At 38.0% G+C, this 15,217-nt stretch overlaps 1 protein-coding gene and 1 pseudogene across 1 annotated transcript in view; one reads left to right on the forward strand and one right to left on the reverse strand.

Moving 5' to 3' along the window:
- The window catches only part of LOC136256303 (DNA repair and recombination protein RAD54-like), a 58,353-nt gene extending 46,903 nt beyond the window's left edge, over positions 1-11,450 (forward strand). Inside the window, exons 6-8 of the mRNA XM_066049232.1 lie at positions 7,080-7,158; positions 9,356-9,408; positions 11,267-11,450. Coding sequence (XP_065905304.1) covers positions 7,080-7,158; positions 9,356-9,408; positions 11,267-11,305 — 171 coding nt within the window. The 3' untranslated portion in view covers positions 11,306-11,450. The remainder of the gene's footprint in view (positions 1-7,079; positions 7,159-9,355; positions 9,409-11,266) is intronic.
- Positions 11,184-13,544, reverse strand: LOC136256302 (uncharacterized; annotated as a pseudogene).
- Between the last annotated feature and the right edge of the window lie 1,673 nt (positions 13,545-15,217).

Here is a 15,217-nt window from a genome sequence, read left to right on the forward strand (position 1 = left end):
ATCACACTAAACCACAGTAGTGTTTTAGAAATCAACACCATTCACCACAAGTCATAAAACTTGTGCACTATTCACAAAAAACTGTACCAAAACCAGTTTAGTTTGAAATTAATTTGTTTTATCATAAAAATTCAGTCCATGCAATTACATTAGAAATGATAAAGCATCACCTAGTCTTTCAGCAAGCTGCGTATTTACTTTATTTGCCAAGATATTGAGAAGCCTGAGCATGTGGTATCCAAAGATGTAGCTTATCACATTTAGTGAGTAGTTGGAAAAAAGTATTTGAGCAAAATTTATGTAAGCCCAGCAGTCCAGTCCAGTGGCACCCACTTCCAAGAAGGGTGGATGGGTCACTGACAATATTAGGGACCTGAGCCTCTATCTTAGATGCAGTGTGTGCATATATAACCCTGTTGTTGGCTTGCGAGGGCACCCTGACCCTACCTGGTCTCAACAACACGGTCACATGTACGTACACGCACTACAGACAGACAGACATACACACACACTACAGGTACACACGCACAAACTACAAACACGACGCACGCATGTACGCACATCCTACTACCCATACTTGGAGCTAAGAGTGTGTAGGATTTTCTATCCATATATGTTACACATCACCTATTACTAATTTGCTAAGGTAGTGCGTTTAGTGGCTGCAGAATACCTAGTACATGTTTTATGGCAACTGATGCATGATGGTATAACCTTATCCATCAGTAAGTTCAATATCATTTTTTACATCCAAATAAGTACAATTCCTCCTCTTATGTATGCAGGATTTCCCTTGAAGTCAGCTTATTTAGCATAATTCACCTCACCATAGACAAAGTTTACTAATATATTGTAGTGTAAAGTCAATTATGAACATGCACAATAGCAGTTTATTGGGAATACCAAGAAGACTCCTGACTTAACCCTTGTTCCCAAATGATAAAAAGTTAGCTAGCTAGCTGATTACATGAATGCATTGTAAAAGTACATTCACTGTACAATGAAGTATTCATTTATTATGATCAACTTTATCAGTTAGGTACTGGAGGGCAAACACAGAAGGCAGAGCCTGTACAAGGTGTTTACCACTAACCTAGCTAGGAACCTAAGCGAAAATCATTGGGAAAAGTGAAATGCGACTATCTTGTAAGCATTTACAATGAGCCTTTTCCACAATTATGTCAGAAAACAAAATTTAAGCCAAAGTTCATTGTGGTAGTGCCATGTTGCACACTGAACTGAACCAGTTAGTTTCACACAAGTAATAAAGTATTGAGTTGTAAGTCATACAAGTGTTGTGGTGAAGAAAAGTATGCTGACTTCAAGGGGAATCCTATTTATTTGCTTACATAAGGGGAGGAGTTGTACTTATTTGGATGTAAAAAATGATATTGAACTTTAAAAAATTCCATTCAATCATTCCAGTAGTCCATTCCACTGTTTATACACTCCCCATTCTGTAATGGGCATAAATTAGTGGTACCAATTTGTTTCTGAGGGGCTTGTATTGTTTGACCATATAGTGTCTATTATTCTGCAACGAAGAAGTAAAATTGTGTCATTATTTGCATATAAGTAGAATAAATGTTTCTGAGTATAAGTAAAGAAGGTTCACACAGTGCCCAGCTGCAACCTGTATATGAAATACCTTATATTGATGATGTATAAATCATATTATTCTTCCATGTACCATGTAACTTCAACACTTGAGGACACCTACATAATCCAGACACTTAGTTAAGGTCCCAAGTATCCCTTAGTACATAAACTGACCTAGAAATCAGGCACCTTGATATTTCTCATAATCAGGACACTATTACAAAGTGTCCATATTATGTAGGATTCACTGTATTCGATGAGACACTTATTGATTGGTTTTAGCTTTTGTAGATGTATATACAAGATTACTGCTATTTGTCTGGGTATGAGGTCACGAGGTGTACGCTGTGTCCTTCATGACCCTAACACTGAGGGAGCACTTGTGCTATACACTCCTTCAGAGATGACTGCACATGAGAAGTTGTTCATTGATAAGTGAGTAATGTGTTGGTAGTGTAGTAATATGTATCAGGTAATGTGTTGGTAGTTTAAATGTGTGTGTCAGGTGTTGTGTGGTTTCAGTTACATATGTATGACGAAATCTGCATTAAAGGTTATTGTTTGTATTGGACCATTGTGTCCTTATTAGTGAGATGTCCTAATTTCAACGGTCTAAATGCGACAGGTACAAGTAAAGGAAAAATTAGAGATTTAGTATATATGGGTCATATAATTGAAGGTAATGGAACAAGGGAAGTCACCTACACCTGCAGCTATATTCCTAATTTGGTCAGTACTTGCAATAAGATGGATTAAATGTCCACTAGTATGGCTGCAGGTGCAGTCCCAGGGTTTGCTACTTACAGTATGTTGCCTCTTGTATACATGACAGGGTGAGTCATAACGTGTAGTTCTATTGTGATTTAATAGTGTTTCAGAGTTAGAGTGTGAATCCTGTGAGATGAGACAGTGCGTGTGTGTGGCACTCGGTATTGCATTATCACAGAGTAATATGACATATTGACTATTTTCTGTGAAGTACCTGTATGTACACAAAATAGTCAACATCTACAGGTGCTATGTTAATGTTAACTGAACATGCTCAGGTGTGGATATTCCCCCATTTTATCATTTGACTACCCTATACCACTCTAGCAATTTTGAATATCTGGTTACCTTAGCTACCAGATAGATTGTATTGTCCACACACTTGTACGTACATGTACATGTAGTCATAAACCAAGAAAATTTTAATAGATCAGCACACATTGAGTGATTTTTTTATTCACAAAAACCATTGGGTGTATTGATCCTATGTGAAATCAACATGGTTGTTCTTCCCAGCTGTACGGCACAAGTGTTATACACTACCACCAAAAAAAATCAATTGCTATTGGCACATATTTGCATGCCTGAAATATTTTTACTTGGATATATTTCAGAGCCATTGAATGAAATAGCTAACCCTCATTACATTGAATAACAAAAATGGTAATATAATATCATAGCCTAACCCTCATTACATTTAATAACAAAAATGGTAATACAATATCATTGCTTTGTTGCCCAACAAGCATGCAGTACAAGTGTCAACAATGGTATATAATTTGGGTAGAAGCCCTAACTGAACAATTGAGTAGGATGTGTGTGTGATTACTATTATTTTGTTTGTGTCTACTGCAGGAGCAAAGTAGAAGTACATGGTATGTTGTTTAGTGTTGTTGTTGTTGTTGTCTACTTGAGCAGGAAATCTACCCATCTGTGTAATGGGTGACTGGTGGCCTGAATGCCTTGTCTGGTGTTTGGGTCATTGTAGAACTTTGAATTCTGCGGCCTTTACTGCGAGACTTTGACAGGTGACTAATACTTCCTAGAAGGATTTGCTGCCACAGACTTGAGTGCCTAAGTGGTGCACAAGTGTTCCAGTGCTGGTTTGCTGGGTGGCAATAGCTGTGTTTTGCATAGCTGCTGGAGGAATTGTTGTGTGTGTGTGTGCGTGCATGTGTGAAGTTGTGAGTGTGCAGCTCACATGCACACACACACACACACACACACACACACACACACACACGCACACACACACACACACACACACACATACACACGCACCACACTACACATACACATTACACACACACACTGTACCACACAACACATGCGCGTGCACACACACACACACACCACACACACACACACACACACACACACACACACACACACACACACACACACACACACACACACACACATACACACACACACACACACACCACACACACACACATACACTGCACCACACAACACACACACATGCACACACACACACCACACATACACACACACTGCACCACACAACACGCACGTGCACACACTGCACCACACAACACACACACACACACTGCACCACACAACACACACACACCACACTACACATACACACACACACTGCACCACACAACATGCACGCGTGCACACACACACACTGCACCACACAACATGCGCGCGCGCACACACACACACACACACACACTGCACCACACAACACGCATGCACGCACGCTTGCACGCACACACATAACACACGCACACGCACACACACAACATCATACAACACACACTGCACCACACAACACACACTCTAATAATTTGTGTTCCACCTGTATAAAGAGTCACACATTTGCATGCCTGAAGTATTTTTACTTGGATATATTTCAGAGCCATTGAATGAAATAGCCTAACCCTCATTACATTTAATAACAAAAATGGTAATATAATATCATTGCTTTGTTGGCCAACAAGCATGCAGTACAAGTGTCAACAATGGTATATAATTTGGGTAGAAGCCCTAACTGAACAATTGAGTAGGATGTGTGTGTGATTACTATTATTTTGTTTGTGTCTACTGCAGGAGCAAAGTAGAAGTACATGGTATGTTGTTTAGTGTTGTTGCTGTTGTTGTCTACTTGAGCAGGAAATCTACCCATCTGTGTAATGGGTGACTGGTGGCCTGAATGCCTTGTCTCGATTAGCAAGTGTTTGGGTCATTGTAGAACTTTGAATTCTGCGGCCTTTACCTGCGAGACTTTGACAGGTTACTAAATACTACCCAGAAGGATTAGCCGCCACAGACTTGAATGCCTAAGTGGTGCACAAGTGTCCCAGTGCTGGTTTGCTGGGTGGCAATAGCTGTGTTTTGCATAGCTGCTGGAGGCTTTGTTGTATGTGTGCTGTGAGTGTGCAGCACACACACACAACACTACACATACACACTACACACACACTGCACCACACAACGCACACATGCAAACGCACCCCCCCCCCCCCCCACACACACACTGCACCACACAACACACACACTACCTGTTAACAATCCTACAAGATGTGGTGTAGTTCAGTCTTCCCCCACCCTATTACAACAATTGATAACTGAGAGACTAAGTAATAATATACAGTTGTTACCGTGTGTTATGAATCCTGTAATTACCTTACTCTGATCTGCTTAATGATAGTTGCCCCTTTTGTGACTGGATTATTGCAGGTCTCACTGTCTTTACCTTACCCCTGTAGTGGTGGTCGACCCATTGTTGTCTAAAGTGTTGAGATCTCACCAGAGAGAGGTACGCACCATATAAATGTGTATGTTGTTACTGTTATTTCATGTGAATTGATATTATCCAGCATACACTAATATGGACACCTTGGGACCAACCAATAGTGTCCTGATTATCAAGGTGTCCTGATTATCAAGGTGTCCTGATTATCAAGGTGTCCTGATTATCAAGGTGTCCTGATTATCAAGGTGTCCTGATTATCAAGGTGTCCTGATTATCAAGGTGTCCTGATTATCAAGGTGTCCTGATTATCAAGGTGTCCTGATTATCAAGGTGTCCTGATTATCAAGGTCTCCTGATTATCAAGGTCTCCTGATTATCAAGGTCTCCTGATTATCAAGGTGTCCTGATTATCAAGGTGTCCTGATTATCAAGGTGTCCTGATTATCAAGGTGTCCTGATTATCAAGGTGTCCTGATTATCAAGGTGTCCTGATTATCAAGGTGTCCTGATTATCAAGGTCTCCTGATTATCAAGGTCTCCTGATTATCAAGGTCTCCTGATTATCAAGGTCTCCTGATTATCAAGGTCTCCTGATTATCAAGGTGTCCTGATTATCAAGGTGTCCTGATTATCAAGGTGTCCTGATTATCAAGGTGTCCTGATTATCAAGGTCTCCTGATTATCAAGGTCTCCTGATTATCAAGGTGTCCTGATTATCAAGGTGTCCTGATTATCAAGGTGTCCTGATTATCAAGGTGTCCTGATTATAAAGGTCTCCTGATTATCAAGGTCTCCTGATTATCAAGGTCTCCTGATTATCAAGGTCTCCTGATTATCAAGGTCTCCTGATTATCAAGGTCTCCTGATTATCAAGGTCTCCTGATTATCAAGGTGTCCTGATTATCAAGGTGTCCTGATTATCAAGGTATCCTGATTATCAAGGTGTCCTGATTATCAAGGTATCCTGATTATCAAGGTGTCCTGATTATCAAGGTCAGTTTATGTACTAAGGGTTACTCTATAGTTTCAAAGGTCCATCTCTGGCAGCTTTCAAATTCTCCATATCCCACAGGTTCCACTGGGCATCACATCCAGTTACTGTACTAATCAGTTTTAACTGGTACTCATTCTCACATGTTTTATGGTTTTCAGTCATTACTTAAATCACCTCTTTGTTGTTACAAATGTTTACTATACAATAGACAAAACTATCCAACTTACCCAAGCCATATTCAGGCTACATACAGTATTCCGATTGTTGAGGGGTATCTGCTATTGATAGCTGAGTTATAATGATAACATTTGTTGAACACTATGGATTAACTTATAGTTGTTAATTGTTGGATGCGTGCAATGTCAGCTCAGGATAATGGAGTTGGTGTAGAGTCACAGTAATTGCAATATTAGTACTAGTAATTTCCTTAGCCCTTGTGAACAATATGCATGTTTTACATACTGGAACCTGTTAATAGAGATGCAACGATACAGTGTATAGACGTATCGATATATTGCCTCTGGTGTATCGCAATACAGCGACATATTGCGTGATACAAAGTGGAGTCTAAGCATTGGTCTATGTTGTTTTTAAAATGTTGTTTTTTAAGAGAAATAAGTGAGCTAATGTTTCTTTGAGAAGCAGTACATACTACTCAGTTTAACCACAATGTACAATAATTTGATTCTCAGCCATGTTAACAAGCCACGATATGTCGATATATCACGATACACAATATATTGATACGGTTTGATTTCATATCGATACAGCGATATTGTCTTAAAACGACACGATATGTGATGTATCGATATATTGTTGCGTCTCTACCTGTTAATGTGGACACTTGAGGACACCTACATAATCCAGACACTTAGTTAAGGTCCCAAAGTATCCCTTAGTACATAAACTGACCTACTACATTCAGAGGCCTTGCTAGCCAATTTGATGTTACTGATTATGATAACAAATAATGGATTACTTGTGTTATTATAGGGAGTGAAATTTCTCTGGGATTGTGTCACTGGTCAGCAAATCGATAAACAACTTTGGCTGCATCATGGCCGACAAGATGGTATGTACAGTATGTGTGTGGTGTGTGTTCTGTTACAGTGTTTGTTGTATAATCCATTGGGATATCACAACATCGTGACATAAAATCTCACATAATGTAGCCTAGGTTGTCATGTCGTGACATAGACATTACGTACAAATGGAACCCTGCTATCTACTCTAATGTTAAAATTGGATACTGGGAACATGATGTTATGATATATGATTTACATATAGTCTGCTATCAAACGGTACGACCGTACCGTTTAAGTAGGGATTGTGGTGAATGTTTCGCGCACCGCCCAAAATTCTGCCTTTAAAAAAATCATCCTACAGACATTGTATGCGGCAAAAACCACCTTTACAGAATAGTACTAGTCCATATAATACATAAAACAGCATTAAATACAACAAAACACTTACAGGTGGCCGAATATAAAATTGTAAACAATCGCCAAAAAATCCAATTTTAGTATCACTGCCTCACTCACTGACCACAGTCGCAAGCCTAGAGCCCAAACAAAGTAGCACACGGTCACCATTTTACGCTACAACAACAAACTCACCAGTGGGATGTGCCTTTTGGGGTTCCGAGGAGTGTACACCTCGTCTTTTCTTTTATCTTCAATCAGGCTGCTTGTCTTCTTCTTCATCCAACGAAACCATATTGAGACATTAATTTTCCATATCAACACTTTCTTTAAGCAACATAATAGATGCCACAAAATTATTTTAAGGTGCTTAGAGTACGCTACTGTACGGAGGTACCGGTACTCCACAATAGGTCCGGAGAATATACTGTCTATGGTCACAAGATCACGTCCATTCTTTATTCTACGTATATCGATCAAGACCATGCCCCTTTTACGCTAGCTGTATTTGTGACCACACACCTTCAAGTTGGTAGGCTGATTCAAGATACTCTAGTCTAATAATCGATCGAAACCATGATGAACACACCTTTTTGGGCAAGCACACATCTTTTGCAGGCTGACTCGAGATGCTCTAATACAGCAGTCACCCTAATAGAATAGTCACACGTTTATAGCTAGCTGTATACTTTAACAAAAAATTAAACAAACTAGTATATTAAAAATTATGAATTTAAAAATGAAGTAGGGATCCAAGCGATAAAAAGTAGTGAAACAAGAGATGAACAATGGTAGTTATTACAGCATACGTAGCTCAGTGGGAAATCTCTACTTTGGCATTATTTTGTGTTCAATGCCAAAGTAGACATTTCCTACTGAGCTATGCTGTAATAACTACCATTGTTCATCTCTTGTTTCACTACTTTTTATCGCTTGGATCCCTACTTTATTTTTAAATTCATAATTTTTAATATACCAGTCATATTATACCCTCTTAGTAGAATACTGAAAAATATGTTTTGGTTTAATGTGTATAGCGTTTTGTTTGCCCAAGTGCTAGTTACATTGGAAATACGATATTTCATAAATGTCCATAAAATTGTCTGTTTGTGTGTCTGTCCTGCAGGGCCTCAGCAAGACCCTCCAATTATAATTTTGAAACATTAAACTCTTGTTTGTGTACATAAATCATTATAAAAATGTTGATGTTATAGCAGCTATTGTATGGTCGGTGTTAATTTGTTACATCTGCCTGCTAATCCTCAGACTTGTCAAAAGATTGGTATTGAAAGATTATTTATTTTATAGTTTTGTGTACACTACTTGACTGTGTAGCCAGCTTCTGAAGCAGCCATTCAGAATCCAGCTGTCGCCACCTTAAACATTCTAAACAAACACTAGAACTAAATTATTGAGAATTATTGGTGCTACTAGTCCAATATTTTTAAAAGCATACCGGTGAATTCACCCCCTCCTCCTAACGTACCTTCTGTACTGAAAACCCTTGCAAAAATGCTGAACAAAAGGAATTAAATGGTTTAAGTGCTTCAAGTAAGTATGATACTACAAATCTCATACCCTGCTGTATACATCTCATACCCTGCTGTATACATCTCATACCCTGGTAAGCTCATGTACATACGTTAGCTTCACTTTATTAAAGTTGACAACCTTGTACACAAGGGTATTAACCTTTTTAGCAAGAATTTTTCAAGTTTGGAAAGCTAGTTAAAAATAATAGGGTGACTTTAGAGGATCTAGTGTCCTTAAATTATCCACCATACTTTTCTACTGTGCAGTGTTCTGGTTTATCATGTTATTGTATTCTCAGACTATTTTTTGGTACAGCTACACCATTAATAGACAAAGTTGTTGTGGTAACACCATCTAGTCTTGTTAGAGTAAGTGTATAGAGTAGTTTACAAACAAGTAAAATGTGTTGTGATGTGCTATTTGCTACTAGACCATTGAAAGTGTGCTTGAAGTAATGTGTGTGTGTGCATGTGTGTGTGTGACAGAAAATTTTGATGGAACAAATTTTAATTCATCAAATTGTAAACTCCTTTAAAGTGTTAGGATCCATGACTTTGTGATTTTTAATTGGTCAAAGCCAATGAAGAGTTGATTTGTCAACTTTTCCTGCTATCAAAATTTCCTATCATACAATGCATGATTTAATTGGTGGGAATATATTTGGCGATTAGGTTACTTGCCTTGCGGAACGTTGAAATCACAATGATATTGGTGGGATTTTATTTCAACGGATATGCAAAAGTTTGTCAATCCACCAAATTAAATTCCTCATCACTTGTACAACATATAGTATTTTTTTCTAACACATTATTCCAGGGGCGTAGGAGAAATTTTTAAAGTGGTAAGGCAAATCCAAGTCTCTGAAGACCCAGTGCAATCATATAGCTTAAATTAGGTAAATTATGTACTATAAGAGTTGCCACTCAGCTACGAAGCAGCTTATTCTAGGGGGGTCTGGGGGCATGCCCCTCCAGGAAAATTTTGAATTTTAGCTAATTTGAGAGCACATTTTGGACCATTTCTGGGCATATTTCCCTGCTACTGATTTAGAATAATAGCTGTATGATTATACCTAATTGCATGCATTGATACATGCTTATGTAGTAATATACTAGTAGGACATGTTAGAAGCTAACTAGGTTATAAAACAGTATAGTTAACTAGCATTATGTATTCAAAGTTAGCTGTGCATATAGGTAGCATGAATACTTTTACTAGTTCAGGCCGCATACACTTTTATATATATATTTTATAAAATATTATACAGAATAATGATGTGCTGCTTAGTGTGCATTTGAATAGTCAACTAATAATAGCTTGGGGAATCCCTCCCGGGTAATCACGCTACGTGTTAATCAAAAACCATTTGCGTGACCCCTGTGTGTAACTGTAAAGGTTAAGGCTTTCTTGCCTCAAACGATTACTTATATTGCCTAACAGTCCTTGAGTTTTGAATCCTACCGATCGTTCTTACCGGTGCGTATTCTAGCATAAATCAAAAGTATGCGTATGCTATGCTCCGCAACACTAGCAATGTGATTTCCAGATATTTCAAAAAATTGGATCAAAATGTGGTGAGGCTCTTGCCTCACTTGTCGCACCGCCTCCTACGTCCTTGTATACTCATTATACACTTAGAACCCATGACTGATTGACACCAGCTTCTATATCAGCATCCTGACTGTAATGTAATATTATACCATGCTACATACATTAAAAGGTATACGGATACTTTTAAGCTAGGGAAGTTTTTTTATAATCATAAAAGTGGGTTAGTATTGAGTTTTGCAGATCGCCACTATCTAAACTTTCAAGAAGGGAATTTTTTAATGATCAAGCTGAGGAGGACAATTTTTCACAGATAGCAGCCTATCTGCAAAAATTGCCAAAATTTTGTTCAGAAAGAAATCCGCTATACAGTAGGTGGTTGGTGAGCACCTCTCTATAATGGACACTAGCACACTGATGGTAACACTGTAGTAGAACACACATCAATGGTGTGTGGTCACTTGTAATTGTTGTTGCATAGAGCCAGACCTGTTGGGACCTAATTTTTTGTCCTTATTATGGATCCAGGTTTTCCTATTTGTCTGGAGAACTTAAGAGAAGTTTTGTTACAGTTTTAGGCACTGTGTTTGTAAAATTATTTATATCAAAAATAATGTATACCATTTTATGTGAGTTATAATATTCCTAAAATGTTTTATTTTTTATTATTGTGCACAGCAGATGGTCCATGTTCTTCATATTCACTTTTGGAGGTGACAATGTTCGGAAACACACTTAATGATCCCACTATTGACCCACTGATCCATGGTGACAACTTGCGTTCTGGTGGAGCAACAACCTTAACATGTCTTGATGGTGCTAGGGCAATGATCTCCTTTGAGAGTCTCTCACAAATCCCGTCATCAATGTACCACCACCAGACACTACAATATTGCTGTAGAGGTGTTTGTGTAACTCTTCAGAGTCTTGGGAACTCCTCAATATGGCTCTGTTTACCATCTCATGTATCCCATAGGTGAGATTGAGGGGTGTGGAGTAGGGTCTGAACATAGCCTCAGGGAAGCTGAAACATTCCCTACCCGAATCAATATTCCTTCCGTCTGGGAGCTTGTAAGATTTTGCCTTAGGTGATACCAGTTCTTTCTGATAATCATCTGCAACATAACAGCAATGTTCTTTGATTTTTTCAACAGTGTAATAGTCAATGTTGTGTAGTTCCCTTCTAGCCATTAACTTTGTCATCAAATAGTTTATGATGTCCCTCCCGGCTACATCCTGCCGCTCCACTGCATCATGACACTGTACACGTTTGGATGTCTTCTTGGTTATGGTGACTGCACAGGTCATCTCCTCTCCAATTTCCAACACCAAAGCTTCCATACGCCCTGTGCCATACAACGACAATGCTGACGTGTTACAAGCACAAAATGCTGGTACCCTAAAGGTCTCGAACCATCACTTCAGCCATTTTTTATGATGTGTCTTTGGAGTGAGGGCATGCTCTGTAGCTACAATGGAGTATTCTTCAGTCGACTTGACACGTAGCTCCTTGTAGAAGGAATGGTGCCATATCTGTGGAAACAAACAGTACTCAACAAGGCTGGAGGAAGCGATCCGGCTAGTCAGGCCATAGCCTGACCACTTTTTCAGCATTAGTTTTAAAAATATAATATCTGAGTCACTGATAAGCACTGGCTGATTATGCTGCCATGTTTTAGTGAATGATAGATGCCTAAACATCATTCAATCATTGTGATATAATGCCAGTAGAATACTTACATCATACCTTCCCCACGACAATCAGTCATGGAAATGATCGAAACACTCTAATAGAACAGTCACCCTAATAGAGCACTCAGGTATTTAGGCCTACTGATTTATATGTCGAATGATTTATGCAGCTAGCAAGTATGAAGTATAAATAGTGTACATAATTGGATGAATATTTGAGCACTGCAGTATAACATGATAGGGTAAGATTAAGCTTGTAGCTTAGTATACCAACTAGCTATTCACTGAGTTGTGACTTCGTTACATTAGATAAGTTATATAGTATCAGTTTCAATTGCTAGCTAAAGTGCATGCATGTGTATAGTAGCTATAACAAAAGGGAGCAATACTGTGTATAATGTAAGAAATTAATGTAAAGATATGATGCAGTGAACACAAGTGTTAGTAAATAATTTGCTAGGGAATTTACAGCTGAAAATAGTCTCAGATTTAATCTCAGAGCATGCAATTTTGAAAATTTTCCTGGGGAAGCATGTTTCCAGATCCCTCTAGCATTCACACAACAACTGAAGTGCTCAGCAATTCATAGTGCCTACCCCTTGGCCTGACCACTTTAGAATTGCTTCCTCCGGCCCTGGTGCCATCACCCCTTTTTTGTTTACTACCACTGGTAGCTGAGTGTAGCCATCCAGCACCTTTAAAAACTGTTAACTAGTCTAAGAGCATTGCATTCTGTGTCAGCTACATATTTAGTTACAATAAAATAATAAAAATCCACCCTCCTGTACTGAGAAACTAATACTTATATTTATGTGGCCTAACTTGTGAACCCCGAGTCAGAGAACACCAAATATAGAGCTTTTTCATCTCCTTGACAACCATAATATTATTGTCTGTGCTTGTACATACTCTTTGTAAGAGGTTTTGTACAGTAAACAATAATAATAAACACCAGCCCTAAATTATTAAAGCTACACATGTATATGGTGGTGATGTCACATATTAAAGTAGGTGAACCATATTTCATTCTGCACTACTGCAAAGTTATCAAAACAGATGAATACAAATTATGTGGTGCTTGTAGTACCTGCCCTACCATGCAAGCACACATATGTAACATACTTTAACTTCATTACATTCATTATCTGAGACCAAAGTGAGTTATTGCATAGAAAGCAATGATTTTAAAGGTTGAAGTATAAATACTATAAAGGTATGCTACTTACATGGATCGCTACTAACATGGATCTAATCTTCTTTTGAGGGGGAGACATCTGGCTACTGCCCTACATTGACAAGTAATGCATAAATGATGTACCATGACTTGTGTTCACATACTCGATCCATCATAGCATCCTCTACACCCAGACTGTGTGGAGAGTTTAATTCTTGCTGGCTGCACTTTTCCTAACAATGAATGATTATTATCGGTTTTGGGAGTAATGCATTGTGATAACTTAGAAGTAGCTAATTTACTAAAGCTAAGTTCACATCAATAAGATTATAGCTAATTCACTTTAATTCACACTCTGAAAGTATTACAAACAGCACACATTTATATAGTCACACTAAGAGAACTTCTAGAACTACAAAGGAAATTAAAAGTTACTAAAATAAGTATCAAGTACAAGAAACTAAAAATAGCTAGTTTTATTCATGAACATTAGTCTACATACTTACAGATTATTGTCTCTATATAGTTCAAAGTCTACAATACCACATGCATTACTTATGTAATGTGTTATGTAATATTATTACTTCTGTGGTAACTAGGTAATATAACAAAATATGCTATAAAAACAGGTAATATAACTCAAGTTACTTTACTTACAAATGTAACTTGTTACCTAAATAATATAGTTACTGTAACAAGTCTAATATTATGTAATATTAATTCCACTGCAGGTTAACACATCAAACTGAAAATTTGAAGTGCATAGATACTATATGATAAAACATCAGTGTCATGTAGCTAGAACACAATTGCATAACTCTATTTGGGTGATTTTTCATCAATGGCTACAGTATTTCTACATTGGCATGACAGAACAAATCGCAAAGGTACAGAACAGACTAACCTGTGAGGTACTGGATATTGCCTCTATCAACCTATTGGTATCCTCTTGTTCCATGGTCAATTTAACCTCTGCATATATGAATTCCTCTACAAGTTTTCTAGCTGAACATCAACTAAAGAACTGTCAGATGCAATACAAACATACCTGCATGCTCAGAACACTTCCTTGTAGCCATAACTTTGGTTATTAGCAGACCTTCTCTGTACAGCTTCTTCACCACTATCCATTCCTTTTATAGTCATAAAATGCTGACTACACACCAACTCAGCACAAACCAGATATTTCAAGCCCAGCTAGTTGGCACTCAGCACATTTAAATTGCAAACACATTCCTCTTATTCCACACTTGGACTATTGCAGCACACGCACACAACAACAAACAGCTGTGTGGACAATATAGTCAACACAACTTATCACAACACAATTTATTATCCTACTGGTGGTGGACTGGTATAACAACTCTTTCATCTAATAACACAATGTGTGTATATAAAGGACAAGGAGTTTGGATTTAACACATGTACAGTAGCTACACAGCTATACTTTGTAATTTATTTTTTTTTTATTTATTACTGTGTAGGACTCCATCAAGGAGTATAACACACAGATACAAAACAAAATCAAAGTAAATTCAGAAGATTTAACAAAATGTCCTTAAAACAGTTTATAGATGGCTGATTGACCACATCTTCTGGCAAAGTGTTCCATAATTTAATAGTGGATGGTGAAAAGGAAAATAAGTACGAGTTGATTCTTGCTTGTGGGATTCTGAAACGTTGTAAATGACCTCTGGTAACTGATGACATTGATGTTAGTGAGATAGATGGAACTTCCATTTGACAATTGATTATCTTATAAA

The sequence above is a fragment of the Dysidea avara genome, chromosome 5 (assembly GCF_963678975.1).
Source record: "Dysidea avara chromosome 5, odDysAvar1.4, whole genome shotgun sequence".
In the NCBI taxonomy this organism is placed as follows: domain Eukaryota; kingdom Metazoa; phylum Porifera; class Demospongiae; order Dictyoceratida; family Dysideidae; genus Dysidea; species Dysidea avara.